The following is an 11,389-nucleotide window of genomic DNA, read 5'->3' on the forward strand; positions in this document are numbered from 1 at the left end:
TAAGTGTGTTTTACTGGCAACTTGGCATCTGGAGAACCTTTGATCTTTTGAACCATAAATAGCTGTGAGAGGCGTTGGAGCAACAAACCCGTTATACTTGAAGAGACTCCATATGAGGCGTTTTGGGGAAATTGTAGTCGCTGATTGAACAAACGAATGGATTCAAGATAGATGCTGAGAGAGTTCTGGTGGAGCCACCCTCCATTATTACAATAGAATATATCATTGAATAGATCAGTGTTATATCCTGCAGAACACTGATCATTGAAACTATTAAGATGGTTTAGTCAAGTTTCCTGTTATTGTGGACCACTGTAGGCCACACCGCTGACACACTTTTTCAGCTCTGCCCACATGTCATTTGCGTGACTGAGATCAGATCTCTAACGGTCACTTTAAAACACCGACTTTGTCTATAATCCACTTTGTAAATAACATGATACATGATTAGGTTCCATTTCCAACTGGATGATTTGCCTTTTTTATTAATTTTTTTTTCCAACTCCACACACAGTGACAGAAAATGATAATATTTTTCCTTATGATGCAGGAGTCTAACTATGAAGTGGAGGCTCTTTGAGTCCTAGAAAAATATAAATACACATTACCAATATGAAAAACATTTCAGTTCTTTCTTCAGTTGCTGATGGAACAAAATCTTCCTATTGAAATGTGTTTTACTGTGTTGAGTCTGTTTCATTTTGCACAGTTTTAAGATGATTAATACATCAATAATTCTGTTTTCAGCAGCACTAAAGCCAGTCCTGACTGTGTCTCCATCATGGCCGAGTCCTGGACCCTCAGTGACTCTGAGCTGTGAGGTTAAACCTTCATCTGCAGGATGGAGGTTCTACTGGTATAAAGTTGTTCCTGATCTAACACAGAAAAACTACAGATATGATCTGCTGCTTGTTGGCTTCTATATGACTGTAGAGACCTCCTACATCGGTCATGGACAGAACCAAACAGCAGGATTTGCATGTAGAGCTGGAAGAGGAAACCCAGAGGATTTGACTGATTACAGTGAACCAAAGTTTGTCTGGTGTTCAGGTCAGTGTGATTCGAACTAATGATCTAATGATCTGTCATTCAGTTTTAGTTAATGTGTGATTATCTCATTCTGACTTAAGTGTGTGTATCATGTTAAACTAAGCAGGGCCGTGCAGAGACCTTTTGAGGGGCAGGGGCTCAATGTTAAAAATGGGCACATTGAACAAGATCTTAAAACACCGTGCAACAACACAGCAACAACCCATATTAATCAAGAATTTAATTGGATCCTATTATATCATTGCCATCATGTGGGGACAATGCAAAGCAAATCTAGTTTATATTTTCCCCAACAGGTATAAAGTTTCTGTTTCTGCTGCTGACAGTCCTGGAGGGCTGAGCTGATCTGAGACTGTAGCTGTTAAACAGACCAGATGAGGGAAGGTCAAAGGTTATGAAGTTATTAAATAAGAACATTTGCTGCTATTTTACTAATTAAGCCCTAATACTATCTATTTAACCTCTAGAACAGGGGTCTCAAACTCCAGTCCTCGAGGGCCGCAGTCCTACAAGTTTTAGATGTGCCACAGGTACAAAACGCTGGAATGAAATGGCTTAATGACCTCCTCCTTGTGTAGATCAGTTCTCCAGAGCCTTAATGACCTAATTATTCTATTCAGGTGTGGTGCAGCAGAGGCACATCTAAAAGTTGCAGGACTGCGAACCTCGAGGACTGGAGTTTGAGACCCCTGCTCTAGAACAACTTGGCTGCAGACCTATTTATAGGTCCAAAAGCTCAGAGGGGTTAACTCTATATAATGCTTTGACGTTAGTATCTCTGAGATCTAGAATTATAAGACTGAGATATCAAGGCAAAGAAAACTCAGTAGCTGCTGGTGGCCTCCAGACATTCAGGGGCCCCTAGAAATGGTTTAATTGAATAGAATAGAAGTACTTTGTTCATCCCAGCAGGGAAATTACTTCGCAGTTACAGCATAGAGACAAGACACAATAACAACGTCTGGGTGTTGAGTCTGGAGTTTGGCTGTGGCAGAGCTGATGACGTCACAGGCCATTGTAACACATAATTGGCCATAATTGTAACACAGACTGTAGATCTAAACCTGTAGCATCATTTATAGAGAATGACAATGCTATTAAATTTTATTTAATGCATTCAGCTGAGAAAATAAATACATTTAGGATTTAATTAGGAAGTTTACTTTGTAAAAGTTTAAAGAATCATCTTGCTAGTTTTATTGCTGTGTTACCATGGCTACAATATGATGTAATCTTTGTGTTTGAGTTGGGTTTGTTCACAAATACATCACAGCAAACGACCAATAATCAGTGATTGATTTTAAACTCGGCCAATGAACCTGGTCTCCCTCTCACAGATTCACCTTATCTGTCTAAGGCCCTATATTACCTTAGACCGGCCCTGAGTGTATGAAAAAATATTCTTACCCATAATTTGTTAGTTAGGGGGCTCAGATACGCCCTCTTCCTCCTCCTCCTCCTCCTCACCACGGACCTGGTGTCTGAACAACATGGAGGCTCTGAGGGTCATTATTAGACTGAGGGCAGCCAGACTAGTTTATTTTTGCTAAATTGTTATATTTAGCTAAATATTATTGCTGAGGGGCACAAGCAGGCCTTCTGATATACAGATAAAAAAAATAAAAAATTGAAAAGAAAAAAAAACTCAGAAAGGGCACTAGAGGTATCAAGGATAGAAGGCCAGGCGCTCATGCCCCTTTTGCCCCCTCCGCCCCCCTGCACGTGCCTGAAGCTGAGGCTACATTCACACTGCAGCCGGAAGTGACCCAAATTAGATTTTATTTTTCTTTAGTTTATTTTTTGGTCATGCGACCTGTATTGTAATTTTTTTTCCATGACAGTCTGAACAACACAGATTGGATTTTTTCCAATGTGATCCAGGTGACTTGGATATGTGGTTCAAAATCGGATCCATATCTGATCTTTTTAAATCTGTACCACCAGGTCGCCTTCATCCTGCATGTCATTGATATTCGACAAACATCACTAAAAGTTGCTTGTAAGAGGCAGGAGATCACATACAGGTTGCATATTTGGAAATATGAACGACTATACACAAAAAAATCCATTTAATAATAAATTGGAATTGAGCATTAATGTCTGGAGTTTGGCTGCAGCCTTAGAGAAGAATCTTGTTCTCATTCACAAACACAATTTGTACAAAAAGCAGTTATTAATTCAAATATTGGTACTTGGAAAATTTTCAAGGTATAATTGATAAAACTAAAGACTGACTGGACAAGGAGGAGAAAAAGTGAAACAAAGATTTTGTCATGTTCTGAGTTTTTCTGTGTATTTATTTATTGTTTTCTGTGTCTCTGAGTCTCCTTGCTGTCCTGTCCTCCCCTTGATTGTGTCTCGTTTCCTTGATTATCCTCTGTGTATTTAACTCCACCTGTGTTCCTTGTTCTTCGTCGGGTCCTCGTCTCATTTTGGCTTCTGTTCTGCCGTGTGTCCGGTTAGTCCATTCGTGCTCTCTGTTGCTGCCTGTGTTGAGCCTCAGCTTCCGCTCAGCAGTGCTGCCAGGGATTTGGACTGTTTGTGTAGCAGTATTCATCATTAAATTTCCGTTTCTCATTTATACCTCACCACGTACACCACCACCTCATGACAGTTTTATTAGCACAAACTTTCAGGACTCCAGTACTGCACTTGTTGAAATCTGTGAAGAGGAAAAATTATTCATAAACATAGAAAATGTTTGATTTCAAGTTGATTTCCTCTTGATTTTTTTAAAATCTGATTTTTTAAAAAAATGTTAATTCTTGTTCTCCAGATTCTCATCCAGCAGCGTCTCTCACAGTGAGTCCTGACAGAGAGCAACTTTTCACTGATGAGAAAATCCAACTGAACTGCAAAGGAAACTCTGCTGACTGGAGAGTGAGGAGGTTTACATACCATCAGTCAGATTTATCAAACTGCTCCACCTGGGGAACAATGACTGGATCCTCATGTACCTTCATCAGTCCCCAGCACCATGAAGCAGTGTACTGGTGTGAGTCTGGATCAGGAAAGTTCAGCAATGCAGTCAACATCAGCTTAAACCGTAGGTTTATTTAAATGTTTTTATCTTCTGACTTTAAAGGTTGACGCCATGTTGTCCATCTTAATTAATGACATTAATGTTTACCTGTGAGTTCTGTTTATATATGTCTTTCAATATTGTGTCTTAATTATTGAAAGACATAATAATCAACTTGATTACATTGCACAGCTTTTAATGTTTTGGGTTTTTTTTCTTTTTATGTATGTTTCAATTTTAAGAAAGCTGAGTGGTTCCGTTTAAATGTTTCTTTTACTTGTTTGGAGATGTCACTGTCTTTCATTGCTCACAATTTGACTCTAACAGGTGTTTACTGTGAAATATAAACCAATACACTGTTTCTTTGTCCAACAGCACCAGAGTCCATCCTCACTGTGTCTCCATCATGGCTGAATCTCGGAGCCTCAGTGACTCTGAGCTGTGAGGTTAAACCTTCATCTGCAGGATGGAGGTTCCACTGGTATCAAGCTGTTCCTGATTTATCAAAGAACATCTACAGATATGATCCACTGCCTGGTAACATCAGTGGGACTGTAAATAACTCCATCATCATTCATGGACAGAAACACCCAGCAGGTTTTGCATGTAGAGCTGGAAGAGGAAACCCAGAATATTTTACATTTTATAGTCAAACAAAGTTCATCTGGTCTGCAGGTCAGTGTGTTTCTGTTCTACTACTAAACTTATATCTTGTTATTGACCAACCTGACATCCCACTGATCACGTTAGATGTTTTGCTGCACAGAGGTTTGTAAAATTAGATTGTATGATTAAAGATTTAGTTTACCAAACAGAACTTTTTCCAGTGGTGAAAATAGATTTAATTTCCATTCATAAGAGCTGGACAATAAATCATTAACAGTATATATTGCAATAGACGAGGTCAATGTCAATAAATAATACATCTGATAGAATATTAAATAATTTCACTGAAGTCCAACGCAGAACCGCACAGCATTCTGGGAGATGTAGGCAGAGGAAAGGATTTTACCGCTCAACCTCTCATGGTCAACTAAGCTTGGTGGGTGGCATCAACTAACTCACTGGTTACCTAGCAACAACCTGCTGAGTAACATGCCTCATAAAAAAACATTTAAAATAAAAGAAAAATGGAGAGGAGTGATGAAGGATAAAACAGGAAAGGTCACTTTGCCAGTCTTTCAGTCTTTAGAATATTAAAACAAAAATAAGCAGTAATTATTGATATTGACTGATATGAAACTTTTATATATCGTCCAATCAAAAGCACAGAGGCCCAGACTTCCCTCCCCCCAGCAGACAAACATAGACCCTCCAATGTGTCCTGGGAGGAAAACCTGACCCCTCAGGGTCAGGGGTCAGGACGCCTCCTGGACGTCTGATCAGGCGTCCAAATCAGATGCCTGACATTTGATTCAAAAATAAATATAAAAACTGCGGGAAGCATTTGCAAAGGGTGGAAAAAGAGGAGATATTGATTGGATAATCACTGGAGATGCTGTAAAAAATAATTCAGTTTTTCATTCATGATCAACTATCAATGTGTGCTTAAAGGCTTTAGTTCAGAGGATTAAATAAACAGCTGGACAGCTGAGACAGTTAAAAACCACTGAGGTGAGAAGTGAGGAACAAATATATCAAACACACAGTTATGTCTTTGGGATAAAGAGGTTTTTCCACCTTTTATAAGAACAATGCTGCAAAAATGTTACAAAATGTTTTAAATCTGAACAAAGAAAAGATTTTCCTTTTCAGCTGTTTGTGTTGATTCTTGTTGTCTTGTTGTTCCATGTTGTTTTCCAGATCCTCATCCAGCAGCTTCTCTCTCAGTGAGTCCTGACAGAGAGCAACACTTCACCTCTGAGTCTGTGACTCTGAACTGTGGAGGAAACTCTGCTGAGTGGAGAGTGTGGGAGGTCATAGAATCAGGTTATCTGTTATACATCAACAACTGCTCCACCTGGCGGTCAACGACTGGATCTTCATGTACCTTCAGTAGTCACTGGTCCCATAAATCAGTTTTCTGTTGTGAGTCTGGATCAGGAGAGTTCAGCAATGCAGTCAACATCACTTTTCAACGTATGTTATTATGTGTGGTTTTGATTAATTGTAGCAGTTTCTCATAAAATTAACTGTTCAATATTTCAAAAACTATTTGAAATGTAGTTTTTCAAAGTGAATGTATATATTCAAAGTGAATGAGAACCGTTTCAGACAGCCTGATTTAAATTCCCAGGTCCTTCTTGACAATGAGATCTAGATCTCAACGGGGTTTACCTGGTTAAATAAAGGAAATTTAAAAAAAAAAATCAGATGATCACAGAAGAAGAAAATATTTGTTTGGAATAACTATAAATAACTCAGAGCCTCTCAGGATAGTTTTAAAGATCAGATAATAAATTATACCCAAACTTTGAAAACATTTGTAGATTTTGATTTCCACAGTTTTTGGAATCATAGCGCTCATTTATACATTTAGTTTATCAAGTCTTTTTAAAATGTAACATTTATTTATCTTTTGATTACATTTTTACTCTACTGGAAAAATCTCAATATTTCTTTTCTCTTTCAACACAGTTTAAGCAAGTCTGTACTTTTAAATTCAGGTTACTTCTCTTCATCATCAAAAAGTTGCTTCCTAGGTTGTCAGTAACTGTGTGGTCTGTAGCTTCTGTTAAATTCATTGAACATTGCTTGGAAAAAACATAAAATGTCAAACAAAATATATGTTCAGTTCATTCTCTGTAACTTCCTCTAAGGTTTTCAGCAGCTCATTTCTAACAGGACCTTAATATCTTCAGACTGGTTTACAGATGAAGATCTTCTCCTGGTGAGCCCCGTCCATCCTGTGACTGAAGGAGCTTCTGTTACTCTGAGCTGCAGACTGAGAGGAGAAAACCAACTTTCTAATGTGACTTTCTATCACAATGACAAACTGATCCAAAATGACAGCAGAGGAGAGCTGAATATCTCTGCAGTGTCTCAGTCAGATGAAGGTTTCTACAAGTGTGAACATTCAGGAAAAGTTTCACCTCAGAGCTGGATGGCAGTTAAAGGTGAGCAGAGATACGATATTTTAATGATTTAATGAGAAATAATAATCTGAATTAATGGAATGTTAGTATTGTGCAGAATTATTCTCTGATAATTTCCAGCAGCTAAACCTGCATTAAAACCTGGAAGCTCTTCATTTCCTGTGATGTTGGTCGTTGGACCAGTGATTGGAGTCGTTCTCTTAATTCTCCTGTTGCTGCTGTGTCGGTTCAGACAGACCAAAGGTGAGGCGATGAAGTGGTGAATTTGTATGTTTCGCTTTTATTGGTCATGGCGTTTATGACTCCATGACCTTAGTAATGGAGTCATAAACTGATATAGCAAAAATAACAATTTTTACTGTTATAGTATTTAGAGAATTTGTAATTAGTTTGTTGAATTTAATTTGATGCATTTTTTAATCAAATAATACTTGCAACAGTAATAAGTCTTTGAAATCAAGTGTATTTTACTTGACAACTAAATCAGTAAATAAAATAAGTGAACTCAAGCAGTCAAATATTTTAGCTCCAAACCTGAACCAGGTCTAGAGCAACAAAGCTAAAGTTACTTACTGAAAAAAAATTGCTCTAGGATAAGGGTTTTTTTTGTGGTTTTTTTTTGGCTCTATCTATATTTTTTGTATTTCACAAAACTGCCATCGAAGCACTTTTCACATCACGAGTTTTGACCGATAAATTTTTTATTTTTTATTTTTTAATGCGATATTAGTGGAATACAGTCAGTTTTGTGCACATTTGTAATGGAAATGTAATCTTTTACAGCGATATGATACCATGTGCTATAATAGAGGTTGAATCAAAGTTTCAAATGGCCTTCAGGGTCATTACTGCCACCTACAGGTCAGAGAGAAACGTGTTTGAGAAATTTACTGGTTTAATTGAGAAATGTGTTTCAGGAACATTTTTAGGATCCAGTGTAGTTTTCTGTTAATCTCCCGCCTCAACCCTCCACATTCCTGACTGTTTCATTTTCTCCACCATTTTGTGACAATTGTTGCAATATGCAATTGTGATATTTGATCAGTATTTTTATTTACAAACCCAACATTTAAACCTGTCCGTCGATGTTACAGGTCCATGTTTAACAGGGTTTTTATATTTATATAGGACATGACATAAAATAAAAATGTCTCTTTTGTGAAAAGGTTCTGGAAGAGTGGAGACTGTCTACCAGGATGATCAGCAGCAGCCATTGTACTCCTCTCTCCTGCATGGTCAGTGTCCCACTTTGCTCTCAATGTTTATTTAACATACATTATATTCATGTTTTTTTTTATCCTTAATGTCTGATTCTCAAAAAGGAAAGAAAAAAAATCCTCTCTGCTTTGACTTTTATTCTGTTTAATGATATACCAGAAAACATGCATTTTATAAGATCAAATCATATATACATTATTTTGTTTTAACTATTTACTGTATTTATAGAGAAGTGAATAATAATATGATATGTTATCTTTAAATTCCATCCAGTCTAGCCGTATGTAGCTTAACATAGCCACTGATCAACACAATAAAGATGATTTTTGGCTTTCAACCTTTTTAACATAAATTATATAACTATACCTGATGCTGCTGTTTGTTCAGTCCTCTGAACAAATGGCAAATATATTTAAGTGTAACTTTTTTCTAAAAAAATCCCCCCATATTTTCAGTCTTAGCTGTTTTGACTACAATCAGCATGTTGAACCACAGTGCAGCTTGGTTTTTACAGCAGTAATAAAGTTTCCCCTCAGTTAACTAGATTCATGATATAAATGGTTAAAACTTCCATCCATCCAGTTTCTTACACCCTTTTCCCACTGGGGTCAGGAAGCGCGCTGGTGCCCATCTCCAGCTGTCAGCGGGCGAGAGACTTGGTCACCCTGGACAGGTCGCCAGTCCATCGCAATACTGGATATAATTTATAACATCCATCTATTTAAAACAATGATTTTGATAAAAGGAATTTAAGTCAAGAGTGTTAAGGATATGTAAAAATGTGGATAGCGGTTCTAATGTTAACTTTCCATCAGCATCACTGACAAGATGAGACGTTTTTAACTTTTCTGTGTTTATCACTGACTTGTAGGAGATCTTGGTGTCTACGAAACAATCAGACAGCCTGGAAACTACGTAAATGGTACAGTATAAAGATTAATTATCATATAAATGCTGTTAAGATTTGCAGTTATACAGCGACTTCAAACAGCAATAAACTGAAGGACTAAATTACAGTTTCAGGTCAAGAACAACCGGATTATGCTAATGTCAGCGCCAGGTCAGATTCAGCCTGAAGATTTTGTTAAGAGGAATGAATCAGCAAAATCTGGAAATGATCAGTGTGAACAATACAGTGAGGAAAATAAGTATTTGAACACTTTACGACTTTGCAAATTCTCCCACTGAGAAATCATGGAGGGTCAGAAATTTTCATCTTAGGTGCATGTCCACTGAGAGAGACATAATCTAAAATAAAAAATTTTAAATCACAATGTGTGATGTATGTTTGTGTGACTAATAAGTATTTGAACACCTGGCAATGAACAGAAATTCTTCCAACATAACAATGAATCAAATTGTTTTAAAGTTCTGTTTTGGGGATTCGAAGTTTCTTCAGAAACTGAAGAAACATCAAATTTCTCTTTAAAATGTTCTCTTTGGTTTTTCACTCAGTGTTTTTAGACCTGAATATCTGAGTTAGTGTGTTGTTATAGAGAGGAGCCTATTTAACTTACATACATGCTTTATCAAAACATCAAACAACTTTTTATCTTTTTCTTTTTCAACTTCTATCTTTTTTTATCACACTTAACATAAATAAATGTGTAACTGGAAAATGAGCCTCTAAACCTTCTAGACTGTAAAACCACAAGAATCAAATAAAAATATGTTGAATAAATGCAGCCTTTGTATTTTTAGCATCTTTCTAATTACACAGTTTGCATGTTAACATTACCTGTGATCAGGCAGAGAAAAACTACATATTTCATAAGACAACTTCATTATTTTGACAGTTTTAGAAATTCATTAAGATTAGATAAAGTCCTAAAAGGGTCTCAGTAGAAATAAGTTTCCTAGAATGGAAACATTTCAGTGTTTTGTTACCTGAGCCACACATGGTGAACCCTTCTGCCTTGTGTTCTTGACCCTCTTCATGTTTATTATCAAATGAATTTTACTATTTAAATGAAAAATGATTGGGTGCAATCCTGCTCCTTTAATGGAGCAAGAAAAAAATGAGACAATTGCAGCACTTACTGGACTTCATTAAATACATTTGAGCTTTCCATACACATGAACCTCTATCCTTTAAGTTCCTACTAAAACAATAAATGGGTGCAATTTTTCTAGCAACAATAACTACTGTAAGGTCTTTTATTTTCTTTTTTTTTTGGAAAACACTGACAGCATGCATTTTTCTTTCAGGAAATAAAGTTTAACAAGATAAGAATAGATTCAAAGTATGTTTCCATGGTAAAACTTGCACTGTTGTAATTCATTTAGTTTTATAAGCTGTCCTGTCTCATAAAAACTCATAAGATTATTGAAATGTTGCAAACAGTTTGCCGCTGTGTGGCAGGGCTAAAACAAACCGCATCCAAGGTTTTCTTGTGATCAAGTTCATTTTTATGAGAGTTTATACAGTTTGTGCTTAATACCAACGTATGAAAATAAATATGTCGCTGCGCTGTAGATAATTTTGTCTCTTCGTTTTAGACGGGGAACTGAGATGGGACAGGAAAAAAAAGGTGTGAATTTCATCAGAGTTTTCAGAAGTCCACTGTGAGTCGGGTTCTATTGTTTCTCAGGGAAAGTACACAGAAAACAACAAGACTCACTTTTATTGGAAGCAGGTTAGAATCTTGCCACTAAACATGACGACTGTCATGTTGATAGAACTGTTTTGTCAGAAAACATGTTCTCTGTCCAGTTGAAACATGTGTGTATATCACTGCAATTATGTGGAAAAACAACCCTAATTTAAACATGTAAAATAATCTAAGTGATGGCATACGTTCTTATTGACCAACAAAAAATGTTTCATTTAATTCAAAACATAAAATTAAAATAGGAATTTTAAATTGTAAAGTTTACTTACAGAATACTTCACCAGGAAAAGGTTGATTTAAAGTTTAGCTACATGTTTACTCTTCAATATAATTTCATTATCTGACAACTGAAAATATGGAGACTTTGAACACAAAAGGTAATATCTTTACGTGTGTTTGCTAACCACACTGTATTGTCTCTTTTTAAAGCAACCACAGTGTTTACCTAATTT

At 36.6% G+C, this 11,389-nt stretch overlaps 1 protein-coding gene across 1 annotated transcript; it reads left to right on the top strand.

Annotated features, from left to right (window-relative positions):
* Positions 1 to 4,172: 4,172 nt before the first annotated feature.
* Positions 4,173 to 11,062, top strand: LOC116733093 (low affinity immunoglobulin gamma Fc region receptor II-like). Its single transcript, XM_032583795.1, has 8 exons — positions 4,173 to 4,182; positions 4,448 to 4,747; positions 5,876 to 6,151; positions 6,874 to 7,128; positions 7,228 to 7,350; positions 8,274 to 8,342; positions 9,197 to 9,247; positions 9,343 to 11,062. The coding sequence occupies exons 1-8, from the start codon at positions 4,173 to 4,175 to the stop codon at positions 9,399 to 9,401; spliced, it is 1,143 nt and encodes a 380-aa protein (XP_032439686.1). The 3' UTR covers positions 9,402 to 11,062.
* The last annotated feature ends 327 nt before the right edge of the window (positions 11,063 to 11,389 follow it).

Source organism: Xiphophorus hellerii, chromosome 14 (assembly GCF_003331165.1).
Source record: "Xiphophorus hellerii strain 12219 chromosome 14, Xiphophorus_hellerii-4.1, whole genome shotgun sequence".
Classification (NCBI taxonomy): domain Eukaryota; kingdom Metazoa; phylum Chordata; class Actinopteri; order Cyprinodontiformes; family Poeciliidae; genus Xiphophorus; species Xiphophorus hellerii.